The 17,776-nt window shown below is 38.7% G+C and overlaps 1 protein-coding gene across 2 annotated transcripts; it reads right to left on the reverse strand.

Moving 5' to 3' along the window:
- Window positions 1-403: 403 nt before the first annotated feature.
- Window positions 404-15,981, reverse strand: LOC136257103 (dehydrogenase/reductase SDR family member 6-like). 2 transcript variants are annotated; one of them, XM_066050239.1, is made up of 8 exons: window positions 15,820-15,981; window positions 9,786-9,864; window positions 9,013-9,109; window positions 8,283-8,391; window positions 6,488-6,547; window positions 6,157-6,271; window positions 1,083-1,153; window positions 404-637 (listed from the first exon to the last, which is right to left on the reverse strand). In XM_066050239.1, exons 1-8 carry the CDS (start codon window positions 15,886-15,888, stop codon window positions 488-490), a joined length of 750 nt encoding a protein of 249 aa, XP_065906311.1. In that variant the 5' UTR covers window positions 15,889-15,981; the 3' UTR covers window positions 404-487. The 2 variants fall into 2 exon arrangements, with proteins under 2 accessions (XP_065906311.1, XP_065906309.1); XM_066050237.1 differs by having other exon boundaries at window positions 15,769-15,978.
- Window positions 15,982-17,776: the final 1,795 nt, after the last annotated feature.

A 17,776-nucleotide genomic window follows, 5' to 3' on the forward strand; every position in this document is an offset into this window, starting at 1 on the left:
TTACATGAATAATTCCAATGAGTTTGTTCTTACTTGGAATCGAAATTTAGTCCGCAATACAAATTAAAATAGTCTTGTATTACGTTAATCTAAAACCGGCTGTAAGTGTATGTGTGTAGTGTGCCGGCACTATGAGTATGCATGGATACGTGTTTGCACACATGTGGATAGTATGGTAAATGCAAGTTGTTTGCATGCCAAACTGGAATGCTTCTACTATAGGTAACATAATGTACCAGTTAGTGTCCAAGTACTTGGAGCACAATTGCTATATACATACATTAATCAACATGTATTATATATAATATAGATATCATACCCTGGTACGTAGCTAGTATATAATATCTACAACTTTACTAAAGACATAATGAGGTAGTCTTATTTACAAATGATGTATTACATGTACAGTAATTTTAATGTTCTTATGAAATGTATAAGCTTCACTTGGTTATAGTAACACAAAATGGTACAAAACTACAAACAACTACTAGTGTAGGCTCCATCCACCATCTATCAGGAACTCAGCACCAGTGACAAAAGCAGATTCCTCTGAGGCAAGGTAGACAACTATGGCTGCAACCTCTTCTGGCTTACCAACACGGCCTATCTTCTGTCGAGCTATGAAAAATTGCCGTGCCTACAAAAGCATGCAGACACAGAATTAAATACAATTAACATTATACATTATAGTATAGACATAAGTGTCTGGTCAAACTATTAAATCACTTTTAATATAAATATAATTTGTTCTGATCAGTGTCATTGGGAAAATTTCTTGGCCTTGTAAACAGGTGGCTGTAATTGTCACAACACTTTACATACTAATGAAGCATTTGGACAATAGCCAGTTTAACCTGCATGTGACCTGCTTGGACAAGTTCACTACTCTACTGAGCCCCTGATTTCTTCAAATGGAATTGAATATTTAATTTAGCCTTATGACTATTGCTAAACTCAAGGACATCCTGTTCCAGCACACATGTATGCACACACACAAACCAAAAAAAACAAACACACACATACACACACACACACGCACACACACACAGACAAAACACAGAGCACACACACAGAGCACACACCTCATCAATGCTTCCCATAGTTTTCCCCAGAGCTTCTATTCTACTCTCTAAAGATGGAGTCTGAACAGCACCTGTGGACAAAAACCATCACACATACCGTATAAACTATTTTGAGGGGCAAATTTTTGAGGTTGAGCAGTGTTGTTAAAAATAAAGTTTTGCATATTTGCAAACACTCCCAAACTGTCACGTATTAGACTATATGGAGGACTAAATATTTCAAGTATAAAATTTTTGCTGATAATCTCCCAAACCGCGAAATCAGCAAAAATTTCCCCCCTAGAAATATTTAGGCTATGCAGTACTACACACATTTCAAAGCATCATTTATTACTCATTTCAGTCATTTGCACCTCTAATTTTAATTCTGCTTCCATAAATGCTCAAAATTGTTTCTTAGTATCTAGAGGTTTGGGTGTTTTAAATATACACAGTACGTACAGTACCAGCTGCCTATAATAAGATTGGAGAAGTGTGAAATATTTTATTAACAACACAGTGTTGGGTCTAACACTATTTCGGGCACATTTTGGAACAATGAAAGAGCATAGCCGAAGGCGGGTGGGTGGGCAGGCAGGCAGGCAGTAGAAAATTCCATTAAAAAAATTTTTTTTTAAATTTTGTAACAAGTATTTAGGGTTGCACTGAAGGCACTTTTGGGCTTGGTTATACCTAACCAATACTGCCAAGGCACCAGGATGGTATAATGAAACTGGTTTTTGGGTGATTTTGTTTTGTTGCCAAAAAGACCCAAACCTCCGACCTCCGTGATTAATATACAGTATACCGTACTGTATGATATTGTGGCTAGCTTTACATGCTGTACTGTATAGGTAATAGAGATGCCACGACATAGAAATTTTTATGTCACATGTCATAGAGGTTTATGTCGCGACATGTCGTATGTCATGACATACGTAATTCTTAAAGTTTCACAACTGAAGCTGTTACTTATGGAACTGTATAGCTATTTTGATTCAAACATGCAAAAATATCAACTTAAACATCAGCAATATTAACTATGACATCAACAACCAACATTTCTCATACTTATTTGTCAATTTTTCTCATATTTATTGCATCAAATTTGATCAAAATGAATGGAAAAGTGTGGAGATATTTATGTCACGACATAAAGAAGCCTATGTCATATCATATCATGGAGCTTTATGTCACGACATGTCGTATGTCACGACTATCGTGACATCCCTAATAGGTAGTTACAAAGATCTATACAGTAAAAGCTATAATCCATTGATCCAGCAATGACACAGTTTTCTGCACTGATATGATACAACTGTGTAGCGCTACCTTTTTTTCAATTTATTTTTACAGGGATGACAGCATCAGTCAAGGCTGTTCTTCAGCTATGTCCTGAATTGCACATATACAATATGTTCCTGGTTTAATGGCGGTAAAGTTTCTTGCTCAAGAAAACAACAGTAGGTGAAACTGGGACCTCTCAATCACCAGGCCAATGCCCAACCACCTGGGCTACTACTGCTTACTATGTACCTTGACAATACAACATCCTGACACAGTATCTGACTTTAACATAAGTGACTGATGGATTTTAGACTACAACAAGTTTGATACTGAAATTTGATTGGCTGAAAACGTGGTCTCTAAATCTCATAGAGCCACACTCATGTCCAATAGAGACCACGCTCTGAGGCAATACGAAACATGATTACGCGCCTATAACATTGGCAACGCATGGGCGTTTAAATAGCTGGTAACAGCCGTACTGAATTAGAGGGACGTGTAGTGGGCTTGTTTGTACTAATCAACACTACATTACTTGCTTAAAAGCAGCTGTCAAGGCACAACAACAGCAACAATGAGTTGTAGTCCAGTCACTCAAGTCCAGTACTTGGAAACATAGCATAGCATGTGCCTGGCAACACATGGGCGGTAGCAACAGCCATGCTGAAGTCCTGCCATGTAGGGAGATGTAGAGGACTTGTTTCTAGTAATTAGCTATACATTTCTCGTTTACAAGCAGCTGTCAACTCAAGGTACAATAAGAGTTGTAGTCTAAATAAGTTATACGTCAAGAACCACTGGGTTCTACGGGATTTAGAAAACCCTCAGGCCCTTAGTAGCCCAGGGCCTTCAAGTTTTCTAAATCCCATAGAATTCTGGTTCTTGACGTCTAACTATTATGTCAACCATAGGACAAATCCTCACAAAACCCTATACATTTGGCATGCACGACAGCACAGTGGATTCTCACACCTAGTTAGAAAAAAAGTGTCCAGATAAGTGAACTTGTTTTGGCTATGAAGCCCATTGAAATATATACACAGAGCCAATCAATTACTCTAATAGAACATACATAGAATGTAACACTAATAACAAAACACTCTATTAGAGCAGTCACTATTTGAGGCACTTAACAGACTGTAGTATCGGGTAGCAGCTAAGCTGCACTTTTAAAACAATTGTCACGCCCCCTTAAATGATCAGAACGCACCACAACAATGATCTAGCTCCGTAGTAAACAAGGCATTGTGCCACACTCACTAGCTTGATCTACTGCGTTGCTGAGTGGTGAGATCATAGCCACATGTGTTTTTCTTAGCTATGCTCTAACAAAAAAGTTAACAAACTAGCACAGTAAAAAAATTATAAATTAAACAATGAAGCAGGTTCCAGCAATAAACAGTAGTGAAACAAGAGATGATGGTAGCTACGAGGGAAAGCCCCTATAGTATGTACAAGTTGAGCTGGATCCTGAAAACAGCTAAAATTTAAAAGTAAATTTTTTCTCAAGTGAGTTAACATTTCAGCTGACCAGATGATAAGTGGTGACAGCAAAGATGTCAACAACAGACATGCATGGTTTGGCTCCATTACAAGTTTGAGAAAGGGCTTTTATGGCTTCTCCATAGGAAATGTATAGTGAAAACTTTGATTGGCTGTAAATATTGTGTCAGACATTTGAACAAAAAGATTTTGAAACAGTTTTAGCAAGTCAAGCAGTGCTATAAATGAGCCAAATTTCAAGATCATGTGTAATTGCATCCATGAGTTATGAAATGTTTTTGAGGATCCAGCTCAACGCATACATACTATAGCTACTTGGCATTGTAGCAGTGTGGAAAAAATCCTACATTGGCATTACTCCTACAATGCCAAGTAGGGATTTTCCCACATTGCTACAATGCAAAATAGCTAGGGATTTTCCCGTATAGCTTCCACCATCTCTTGATTCACTACTTTTAATTGCTGGAGCCTACTCCATTTTTAAATTTATAATTATTTTATTGCACTAGTGAGATTAGAACTTTGTTTCATTAACAACACAGTACAGTTGCTTCATGCTTTTTTCCAGACACCTATTGGGACCACAAAAGTGTCCTTATTAGATAGATAATTTGATAAATGGGTCTACATAAATGTATGCATACTAATATGGAAACAGTATGGATAACTACTCTGGTTGTCAAGCTGTTTAAATTTCAGGTGCTCTTATTAAGGGGTTTCACTGTATTATTTGCTTATAGTACGTACATGTAGATATAGCAAAGAGTGGATTGTTATTTAGTCATTGGGCTGTACCAGTGCAAAGAGGACTTAACAAAACTGAAAAGGACCATTAGACTGCTACCACAGTGTAAGTACAGTAAGTCTCACTTTCTGGCACAGCTAAAATCACACACTTTCAAAAACCATACATTTTTCATGATAAGGAATACGTGTTCCAAAGACTGCACTGTAGCAATGTACTGTACTTTATAAGTTTTAGAGCTAGTATACAAGATAGTTAACTTTTTCTGATCATAGGGACATGGCGGTTTGCACTTTCTCACAAAACAATATTGACCAGAAACCAGCCTCACAATGCCTTCATGGCAGTAGGTACTGTATGATCAAGCCCAAAAGTGCCTTCAGTATGACCTGAAACACTTCCAATAGGTTGCTACAAACATATATTCAGTGAAATTTTCTACTGACTGACTGATGCTTTCAGACAAGCACAACTTGATAATGGCTAACATTACAGGCTAGATTTTGTCACTATTTGATGTCGCTTCAGCCCGACAGGTGCCTATTGGCATACCACAGTATGTACAATGTACGCTTCATAGACTTACCAGTGTCCTCCTTTGTGTCCCATTTATGTTATCTTTGCTGAAAGTGCAAGCTGTTAATTCGCAGTAGCATCACGTGATGGCTTCCCTATGTATGTAACAGGAATGTTACAAAGAGTAAACAAACAAGCATAAGGAAACATAATTTGATTAGAAACCAAAGAAATAAATAAGGGAGGTCGCCTACACCTACAGATAAACTAGTGGACATTTATATAATCCTATTTCAGTCATGGGTATAGACTGAAGTAGATAGGTACCTTCAGGTGTAGGCAACCTCCCCTTGTTTCACTACTTTTAATTTCTTTGATCAATAATTGAACTTAAAATTCCTTGTACTTGCATACTACTGTACTGAAATGGTGGACTTAAAAGTATGTAGAAACACAAGCAAAAACGAATACGGAGTGCAGCCTCCATCAAAACATCCGACAATTATTGTGGGTAGCCAAATATAGGCAATGACACTAATCTACTGCACACAGAGTAAAAGCCTTCATAATCTAAGGTCCACAATACTATATACTCGACAGCACTGACACTGCTTGTTGCACCAACATAACCTCACTATGTAAACACCACATTGATAACCTGACATCTTCCTAATCTGACTTTGGCACCAACGACTGTCAGATATAGACCTTAGCACAGCATGTTCTAATTCTGAGCCAACCATAGAACAAATTCCTCCAAAACCTTATGTTTGGCACACAACATAATACAGCAGATCCTCAGCACCTTGTTTCATTTGTTTGAGTGACTGAAAGCTAGAGATCATAAGTGCCATGCCGAAGGCACCTATAAGCTCCTGCTGAAGCCCATTGTATTTACTCTAATAGAACATACATAGAATGCACACAACTCTAATAGAACAGTCAATATTTACAGGCAAGGTGTAGTAGTTACATGTTCACATAACTGAGGTTTGGGTATACAGTACCTGAACTATTAACAGTACAGATGAGGTGTACACTCACCAGGACATATATAGTTACATCTTATCCCATCTCTGACATAGTCTGCGGCTATTGATTTAGTGAGTCCTATCACTGCAGCCTTTGTGGTGCTATAGGCACATCGGTTAACAACACCCTGTGGTGAGGGGAATGGATTATTTCAACTTCTAGTGTGTGTGTGTGTTTGTGTGTGTATGTGTATGTAGTAGCATTGCAAGCTAGACACCAGTAAGCTGATAGCTAAGCTTAGGCTATAGCAGCAATACAGTACCTGTTGTATCTCTCAGTTTCTTAAATAACATGAGTATAATAAACATGAGTATCATGGCCAGTACATTGTAATACTGCTTACCAATATGCTTGAACAAACTGATGACATGTTAATCACTGACCCATTCTTCCTTGCAATCATCTACAGCAAAGAAAAAATGCTGTGTGCATATCAATGCCCAGTGTTGGGACAGTTACTTTTCTAAAGGTAACTAGTCACATATTACATATTACCTGCAACAGAACTATTTAGTTACAGTTAAATATTACCCAAAAAACAAGTTGATGTGCTACTTCTAAAAACCAGGCGCCATGCAGCTAGCTAACTCATCTGGAATAACTATAGACAGTATATACTACTATGAATTAACCAACTATGTGTTACTACTTTACAATAGGGTAGTTTTGGATTTTGCAATAATATTATTAGCTAATTCTCGTATTTCATACTTCATGAAATATTCGTAATTCATTCAATTACGTTGCTATGCACTGCTAAGGAAGCGTTTGTTAAACAAACCGCTTTTACCAACATATTACGCACAAAACTATCTTCTAAACTGTTTTATAGTGTGACTAACGTGTTTTTTCCCACAAATTCTCTTGACAAAGCCTCAAAGCTGCTCTTCATTTTCGTTCGCGTACGTAAGGGATACGCCCCCTTTCAACTCGAAGCGATAGGCTATTCCTGGTAGTGTACGAGGCCTGCACCGTTGTTTTTCAGTTGCTAAATACCTGAAAACCTCAAGGGGAAGGTAGTCTTAGGAAAGTCACCACACCCGTATTTCAGTCCGCCGAAAAGAAACCACCTCAGAGCAAAGTTCACCTGCGCAGAAGTTTAATACAGACTTCATTTCTCTTTTGTAAAAGCTGCTTTTATTGTTATTAAACGATTTTGCTCACGTGGGTGCGTACAGACAAACATAGATAGGCAGATAGGTACACACACACACTTTTACGAAAACAATTTCAGTAAACCAGGCACAGCCGGCCAAAGGCCGGCTGTGGGCGTGCGCCTGGTTTAATAAAGCAACAATGAAATCATGTCACATGATAAGGTGGTAGTTTCACACGTGACAGCTTAAGGCTGTGGGCACAAAGTAATATAATATGTAATATTATTATTATAGTTGTTGGGCAATGTGCAAGTCTTGGTTATAAGTAAGAAGCTGGTGAATAAGCTTCATTCAGTAGGCTTCATTACTTCATTGTGGCTAGGCGTTACTCAGTGGATTACTAACAAGATTAGTAACTTCGTTACTTCACTTACTTGTAGTAATAATATTACATAATATTACATAATATTAGATTCGTTACAGTAACTATATTACATAGGTAACATGTTACATTTGTAAGTAAAGTAACTTGAGTTATATTACCTGTTTTTATAGCATATTTTGTTATATTATTCAGTTACCACAAAAGTAATAATATTACATAGCGCGTTACATAAGTAATGCGTAACTCCCAACACTGTCAATGCCATCTCACCAGAAATATTGGAATATTGGTGAATGTTCTATTCGGGTGTATATTTCCATTACAAGGATGTTGAGTAACAAAACCTCAGAATAGATTTAAAATAGTTATAACCATTGTGACACCAAAACAATCAAGAATGATAAATTCCAGTAAATTGGGGGGCACAAATATTGCAAAACAATACCCCCCCCCCTAGTTATTTCACACAGAATTTAAAGAGTCACATTTACCATCATTGCCACTATGCATACAGCAGATGTGCCATTACAAAACTCAAGGAAAACAGGATACATTTCAAGGCCACCCACGCCCCTCCTTTCTACTGTACACACCAAGTAGTGATACAGTTAAATGGTAATATTTACTATTTTAATGACTACAACACACATACTCACTTGGGGCAGGAAAGCATTCAGAGTATAGTACATGCTCTTCACGTTCAGTTTGTAGGAGAAGTCTAACTTGTCTTCATCACACTCCAGTATAGTACCCTGGTGTACATACCTGTGTAATTGGTATACAGTGGTCCCTCAATTATCTGGCCATTGATTATCCGAATTTTTGATTATCCGAACTATGGAGGTGACTGTTCTATTTGAGTATTTTGTCTAAAGTGTGTGTTCTATTAGGGTATTTGTACAGAGCTCTGTATATAAATGAATGGGATTCTATTGCCTGAAGTTTTTGATTATCTGAACACCCTCAGGGCCCAATGAGTTCGGGTAATCGAGGGACCACTGTACATATAATTCAATGAAATACATTAGGTATTGTTCACACATACACAAACATACTGCAAAGCAAAACCTTCAGTTACCATGTACAAAGTCAAACCATCCCAGTAGAAGACCAAGCCATTTAGGTGTAGGCAAATCCTCCTGGGAAGAACTACTGTATTGGACAATTGGCATTTTTGCTACCCCAGTTAAAATCAGGTTGACACTTAAACAGCTTATATATAGACACTGGGGCAATGTCAGTAAAGTTTCTAGCCCAAGGAAATAATAACAACTGAGCATCAACTTGGAACCTTGCGATTACTAGGTCTGTGTTCTAACCACTTGGCTGTGCTGCTTCATGACATACAGACTACACACAGACAGACAGACAGACAATAGTTCTCACCCTGCACAGTTAAACAACACATTCACATCAGGATACTTGTCAGCCATTTTCTTCACAGCATCACTATCAGTAACATCTAGTACATCAGTAGTAATACCTGTAGGATGGGATTGGTACATAAAGTATTATCAGAATAATATTACACTAAAGATACGTACACATGTATGTACTGCTGCTGCTGCTGCTGCTGCTGCTGCTGCTGCTGCTGCTGCTGCTGCTGCTGCTGCTGCTGCTGCTGCTGCTGCTGCTGCTGCTGCTGCTGCTGCTGCTGCTGCTGCTGCTGCTGCTGCTGCTGCTGCTGCTGCTGCTGCTGCTGCTGCTGCTGCTGCTGCTGCTGCTGCTGCTGCTGCTGCTGCTGCTGCTGCTGCTGCTGCTGCTGCTGCTGCTGCTGCTGCTGCTGCTACTACTACTACACTTTACTCTGCCACTTTTGCAGTTACAGGATTATAAGTCACTATTTCATACATGCATAATTATACGTACACACATAACCAAGAGCCACATGTGTTACAACACCTTGAAGTACTTTCACTTTTACAAAAAAGGATTCTATCAAAAGACTTCCTGAAACTTGTGCACATTTGAGCTTAACCAAATAGTGTACCTTGCACTTGGTTTAGCTGGTTTAGCTGGTTTAGCTGGTTTAGCTGGGTTATTAAAGGCTTATAAAACAACTGCATAATGTGCTGTGATTTTGCCATATTTCTGCTAGTTATTAATTAATTGCATTTTAGTTGATACTCATTTCAGTGATATGAACAACATAGACACACCTTCTGTTCCTTGTAACTCTGCAAGTTTCTCTGCATTAACATCAGTGGCTATCACATGAGCTCCTTCCTTAGCACAAGCCTGAAGCAAGCATACAAAGTAAACTGCATAAAATGTGCACACGTAGTGTGTGTGTGTGTGTAGTGTGTGTGTGTGTGGTGTGTGTGTGTGTGGTGTGTGTGTGTAGTGTGTGTGTGTGTGTGTGTGTGTGTGTGTGTGTGTGTGTGTGTGTGTGTGTGTGTGTGTGTGTGTGTGTGTGTGTGTGTGTGTGTGTGTGTGTGTGTGTGAGAGAGTGTGTGAGTGAGTGAGTGTGTGTGTGACACATACTGTAGTGCAATCACAGGTTTACTGTACGGTAATCGTTAAAGTACAAGTGAAAAAACCTGCTGTGAGTTTTACAAGTTTGAATAAACCCAGTAGTGTGCTTCACTTGTGACGTACTAGGAAGGTTGCCCACCAATGGCATCTACTTTCATCACCCATGTATGGTTACATTTCACCACTAGGTGAGATTACTGGTATTGCCTACACTACTATACTACTACTGACACTTCCTAACAGCTTGATGGGTATGGCCAGACAGTAATAATGAAACAGCACACAAACAGACATTACTGATATAACCACAGGCTCTTTAAGAGTGTAAGTGATTTCCAGTGTGACACTAGAACTAGCATTTGAGTGGCATTATATATATATAATATTATGTATGCAGTAAAATACAACTTTATGAGAAACCAAAGACAAGTAGGGAATTGCTTTTGTTGGCTTCACCAGTTTTATTTATGCAATGAAACTGTATATATCGGGCTTTAAAAACACCATCATGATAAGTACATATATTCAGACAATTCAACAAATATTCTATATTGTACGTCACCAACAAACAGACATATGTTCGTAAGCCTATGACATCACATGATCAACCAGTAATAATAAGTGTTCACGTAGATAACCATCACAGTCAGCAGCATGAAGAATTGTTTAACATTTTGAAAATACGTGCAATCCTGCATTTATTGTACAAACAGTTTTCATTTCAGACAAAACTTTCAGTCATGTTGGCACAAACACACATACACACGCAAACATGCATGTTTTGCTCAAAGTAATCACTGGATGCAGAACACATGTCCAGTCCTATGGACAAGGGAGGATCAATGTACATGTAACTCTGTGTACAATGGACCTTCAATTATCTGAGCAGCGAAAGTGATATTTTATTGTGTGCGTTCTATTAGAGTCATTGAACTGAGCTCTGCAGTTATCCAAACACATTCATTATAATTTTGTCTACTTCCAGGAACAAGCTGTTTGAATTACTAAGGATCCACTGCTATTGGACAAAATTCAAACTCAGCCTTAATTATGTACAAACATTGTTAAACAGGTGAGTTTTTTCTTCATCACAATACACAAAGGCAACCACCTAATATCACAAAACATATTCCTCTGTTCAAACTTCATCACAGAAGGCATCCTCCCCTTCAAATACCAGTGCCAGCAAACAGAGTGTCCTAAGCCATATTAAAATAGTCCATACTCATGTTTGATAGTCATTGCTAAAATCACATGTGAATTTCTGGTCATTATTTGGGACAATACTTATAGAAATGCTCGTGAGATGATACTTCAAATGATTTGAGTTTGGATGTACCACTAATTCATATTAATTGAATACATTTCACTTAGAATCAAAAATCAAATCAATTCTATCACCATTCATAGGGTTACATGCTTACCAGCTCACAAATTGCTGCCACAATCAATAGAACAATTTTGTAGTGTACTGTATTACAAGTTAATGACTTGATGAATACATATAACTGTAGCTAAGCTGATTTAAATGAAAGTGGCACATGCTTCAACTTCTAAATGATTTATACCTTGGAAGTATGAATTTGTGGCACAAACTACTCCTATATAACAATGATTAGGCCGAGTAACAAAGTTGCCTTGTACTACTCGTAGTAAACAACTTGTCTCTATAAACTGATGTTTATAAACTAGTTTACCAATGGAACCTGTAGGTAAGGAGTGCGCACGTAAAAAAAAAAAAAACTATCGTGGGCCTCCCTCCAGCCCTCTATGTGTGGTTAGAAACATCAGGTGTCATATATTGTCCACTGGATTGGGAAGAGTTTGTTTCTCTGCCCACAGTATGAATTGTTTGAGCAAGGCAAAGACATTCTTTTTTTTCCTTTCTGCTGTATTTTTGTCCACTTATCTAAACCACAGACTCTGTGAAAGCTGCAGTACAGAAACTGATAACTGATTACCAGACGATTCTTTTTCCTGTCGCCTGCAGTTGCCAAACAAATGAACCGCTTAGTCTGATATTTGCAGCGTACGAAGGTCTAGGCTAGGCCACTTGATATACCAAATATCAGCCCAATTGATCAACGTAGGTAGGAATGCGAGGCTAATAGCTATCTGGATAAACAACCAATAACCAGATGAATTAGTCAATTATCCGGATAGTGGCTCGTAACTCTGTAACCAAAGGCCCGATTTTCACCAAACTCCAGGACATGTAACATCAGTCTTTGGTTGTATGCTGACAAAAATTTGGAGTCTTATCTGTGCTTCAGTTGGCAGATATAGTATGCTAAATTTGACGTGTTTCATTTACTACTATTTCCGGACACCCCTTATCTTGCTGGGGTATTTCAGCCAGTTGTCGAGTTGACAAGATCTCCAAAGCTACCCAATCGATACAAATACCTACCATATGCATAGTACAGTATGTATGGTTTACACTGATTAAGTGGCATTGGAGGTCTCGTCAATTTGTTAATATGGCTCCTAGGCTAGTGGTAAACACCTCGTACAGGTTCTGCCCTCTGTGTTTGCCCTCCAGTGCCTAACTGGTAAAGTTAATAATAAAAATAAAAAACCAACTGACTGAAATGTTCCAGTAACAACATTTGTTAATTTTCCTTGTTTCCTGTCATCCGTCTGTGTACCACTTTGCCTACCACATTGATAATTAAAAATTATTTAGAAATATGAGTTATTTCTGTACTCAAGATCAAGATACTCTAACAGAGCAGTCAGCAACTCTAATATAACACTCAGCTATCCTACTACAGCAATCATACCCATTATTTATTTCCTGGGAGGCATTCATACTCCTCTAAAAGTGTTAAATTTCTTAGAAAGTGCTTTGTTGCACTTATGAAAAGCTTACAATGCTTTGAAACATCTATCCTGTTGATTCACTGGCGGACAATGTATTGTCTGCGGGGTCTGGGATGCAGCCCCCAGACGCTGAGAAAGGTTTAATATTCAATGTCCTGAGAATAGCCTCAAATTGCTTAAATGCAGAAATGCATGCACTGATAAAATTAACTTCTCACATGTCATTGTGTTGACACTCAACATGGGCCCACCGCATACCAATGCAGACAAGAGATTAAAATATGGTTGTAGTGCGTATGCTCCATCATTTCTAAGACTGCCGTTCATGTAGGATCATTCATTTGAGCTATAAGCATTTCACCATTGTCCAAACATGGATGACAACAATAGCTAATAGAAGGTTAACATGAAAACAACTGACAGACTCACACACTTGACACTTTAGAATTCATATCATTGAATGCAGCAAGCCAGGCTTACCGGAATGTGTTATAGTTAACAGTCTATCAGTCGCAGTGTCCATCCAGTTCGGGTGATTGCTATTCCAGGCTCTTATTAGAAAATATTTAACAAATCAAGATAATTCACAGTAGTAGTATGGGTATAACTGTCTTAATAATTTCGCTGTGATTTATTATGTCCTACAACAATTATTCCTTATCCTGGTGTATAGTGATGCTGTAGGGAATGTATGTCAGCAATAGTTAATAAGTGATCAACTTACCAGTTGACAAGATATCCTTAGTGTGAGCTCAAGGAGCAAGCTATATATATAGTATAATCTTGCGTGGCAAGACCTTTACTTCTGGAGAAAGGCTTACCGATTAGAAAAATTTTCAAAATGTGCTTAATTATAATCATTGCGTCCTGCAGCACTGAAAACAAGTCCATCCATGCTAGCTCAATTTGTGAGCTCACACTAAGGATATCTTGAAGGATATTGTCAACTGGCAAGTTGATCGCTGGTTAATTATTGCTGATATACATTCCCTACAGCATTACTGTACACCAGGATAGGGAATAAGTGTTGTAGGACATAATAAATCACAGCAAAAATATTAAGACAGTTATCGCATACTCTACTGCTCATATTCAGCATTTAGTAGTGGGCTGTAGGTTTCCTCAGGACCCTTGACTTGTGAGACTCAATAAATTTTAACCACAGAATGTGCAAAAAACAAAAATATACCAGTCCAGTGAATGGATACACCCGTAGCAGTATGCATGGTGATCGATGGCCTTAGAAGAATAATAGAAGCCTTACTAGTTAGTAGCAAGAGAGAAACTTATGCGTCATTAAAGTAGTTTCTACGTACACAGATAACCTCTAAGTGCTATGGTTAATACTTGGACGCCACACCCCAGGCCGGAGTGACGCGGTTCAGCTGGTAAAAGCCATGGAAGGCATGTAATGAATGCTAGAACACAGATTCGTAGATTATAATTATGACAGACAGTAAAATAAAATTTCCAGTTTAAAATAGAGGGCTCGACCGAATCTCTCTGAGTACTTGGTATGTAAAGCAAGGGGGTGTCATGTCGGCTCATGCTGTAGGTAGATCTGCGACCGCGGTCAAAGTCTTGACCAGGGAAAATTTCACCTTGACCCTTGACTTGCAGCGTTTATCGTCTTTGACCTGTGACTTGAGCGTTTTTTGTCGAACTTTTGACCTGCACTTATTTCTCTACTTTCCTATATGCACCTGCGCTTGTAACCTAGTATAATACTTTCTTAGTGCGTGCTACCAGCAGCTGGGAGAAAAATCATTATAATTACGGCGAAGCGCCTGTTGGAGCTTTAAAACATCTTCTTAGAGATCCTTACTTCTTGTGAGTTACGTATAATCCCGTAAACTTGATAATAGCTACGTATAGTTTTCGATTGTGGGTTTCGAACCTTCCATATCGTCTTTACCCTTGATCCACTGTAAGGGCTATTTAGTGGCCTTGACCGTTGACTTAGAGTTTGACCGTGGTCGCAGATCTACCTACAGCAAGAGCCTGAGTGACACCCCCTTGTAAAGTAGTCGCCTTCTACCACTTGAACAGTATGTGCTGTGGTTTTCAACAAACAGTATCAGACTCAGCGGTTCATTCGTTTGGCAACTGCAGGTGTCCGGAAAAAGAATCGTCCGGCCGGTAAGGCCATACCTATTGGATTTTATGTCGCACGGGCCCGACCGACTGTCTTTTTTCATGACCTGAAATGATAATGATAATCATGTGATATAGGATCACGTGTGCTAAGATGGTCAATCTCGTATGTGCTGGTGAAAATCAGCTATTGGGATAACCAGGCTCCTCTAGGGATTAAACTCTTCAAAAGGTTGAGCTTTAATGGTGAAGATACTCCAAACGAAATAGTTCTTATATTGATTCATTGTACAGCAATACATTTAGTCTGGCGTAGCCAGACCTTTTAAAAAATATTTTATAATAAAAGGTCTGGCTATGCCAGACTACAATACATTATGGAATTATGTTAGGTAATCCTAAGGCTGCAGCACATGTTGCTGCAGACCTTCAGTGCTGGTCACTGTAAAGCATTAATACAATACAATGGTGCTGCAGAACACCCTATATGTTTCATTGACGTTTTTTGTAGTTGTTGCTCTTTTTGTATGGTTCATAATACTTTAATTTTCTATTATGTACTAATTATTATTATCATTATCAAATCGACCTACCTACCCAAATTTTCTGAGGTTTTGCCCGCGCAACATAAGATCCAGTAGGTATGGCCTAATTGGTTGAAATACCCTTGACTACGTACATACGAAATCAACAAGGTTCAGTATAATCATAGTAGCTATGCCTATGCCGGTGATTATCACTACGACTCACCAAGACTGAGGCGCGTCCTATTCCCTGTGCGGCAGCGGTTATAAACACTACCTTATTCTCAAGTCTTCCTTCACGCAGTGTTTTGGCCCGCTTCGCTGGAGGAGGATCATTGGACGCCATGCATAACTTCAATAGTCCACTCTCAATAAGCAACCATTTAAGGTATGCAATTAAGTCCTCTGTGGGGTGCCTGCTTTTAACCGCGAACCACCATGCCGTTTCCAATGGCTACAATGCACAAGATAATCGGGAAGCAGCTATAAAGCTTTTAACACTGCTAGTCTTAAAACAGTCCATGTTGGCAGTTAATACCATGAAACATGGCAGCAGTAGAATACTGAATTGCTTACTACTGGATAATATCAGTTAGCTATTATTTGCGATTTATTTATTGTCATTACTTTGAGATTATTAACACTTTACAGTGACCAGCACTGAAGGTCTGACAGCAACATGTGCTGCAGCCTTAGGATTACCTAACCTAATTTCAAGGACTTAGACCTAATGACTTGACTGACTTAGTGACTGAAGGTGTAGCAGAAAAGAGGCCAAAGCCGGTAAGGAAAAAAAATCTCTCCAACCCCAGGATTCGAACTGCAGGTCACACCCAATGTCTAGTCGGGGTCACACTCAGCTAGTCTTCCTCCAGGAGGGATGGATTTTCTTCCTTAAACCTAAAGTATTTATTATTAGCACTTTACAGTGACCAGCACTGAAGGTCTGACAGCAGTGTTTATTCTAGGATTTCTCCTTTGGGGGGGGGGGGAATCAGCAATTTGGGGGGTGACCAGGTAAAAGTCTGCGTATAGTTGTCCAAATTCACAACTACATAAAACAGTTGAAATAGCTACTAATCTCAGGGGCGGATCCAGAGTTTGGAAAGAGGGGGGGCACCTTTCTGAAAAACAGTTGAAGACCAAAAAAACTTGCTGAAAACCAGTTGAAGACCAAAAAAAAAAAAAAAAAAGGTCACAACAACAATAGCTAGTTATCCTTACCAACTATATCACGTCTATTATGTAAAATAAAATCCTATTTGTAGCTTCATAGGTAAGCTACACTGCCTCATGAACATTGTGACTGCTTTATTAGAGTAATTGACTGCTCTATTAGAGTATCTCGATCTTGAATGCAATTTCTTGAAGGGGGGGGGGGGGGGGCATTTGCCCCAAATGCCCCATCCTGGATCCGCCACTGAATCTGGTTAGTCATTTAAGGCTGTGTCATGAGTGCATGCTATTTTGAAAGCAGAAATTTTTACAAAATTACACTTTCTGAGATGGAATTTAAGCAAAATTTTGAGAGTTAATTATAGGCATGCTATTTTTCTGTACTGGATAAACTTTGGCTCTCAGATATTGAATAGCCATCACTATATAGCTACATGACTTTTTGTCTAGGAGATTTTAAAAAATTGATCTAATACTGAATCTGAGAGCACTTTAATGTTTGCATTTGCAATTTTTAACCTGGGAAAATTTTATGTACTAACCACTCTGAGATTAAATCTGAGAGCATTTTTGATAAGTTTCATGTGTCATCATGATTTTAAAACAAGCTTAACCAAAGTATAGTGCAGTAGTCACTCACAATTTTAGGGGGTGAGTCTGAGATTTAGGGGGGGAAAGTTCCCCCCCTAACAGCCCTAGAATAAACACTGGTCTGACAGCAACATGTGCTGCAGCATTAGGATTACCTAACCTAATTTCAAGGACTTAGACCTAATGACTTGACTTAGTGACTGATAAGGTGTAGCAGAAAAGGGGCCAAAGTAAGGGGAAAAAAAGTTATGACTGGGCATATGACATTACTTGTGCGTGTAATCTAGAAAGGACAGAAGACAAAGGTTATAGAACAGTCTGCCAGAACAATAGTAAAAAGAAAACATCAATTACAACAATAGTGAACTTTAAGACTTGATAGTTAGATCAATTAAGGCCTGAGGCGGAGCAATACAACCCTTGCATGCTAATGGCTACAAGGCCAGAAATCATTATAAAACTTTACC

The sequence above is a fragment of the Dysidea avara genome, chromosome 1, assembly GCF_963678975.1.
Source record: "Dysidea avara chromosome 1, odDysAvar1.4, whole genome shotgun sequence".
Taxonomy (NCBI): Eukaryota; Metazoa; Porifera; class Demospongiae; order Dictyoceratida; family Dysideidae; genus Dysidea; species Dysidea avara.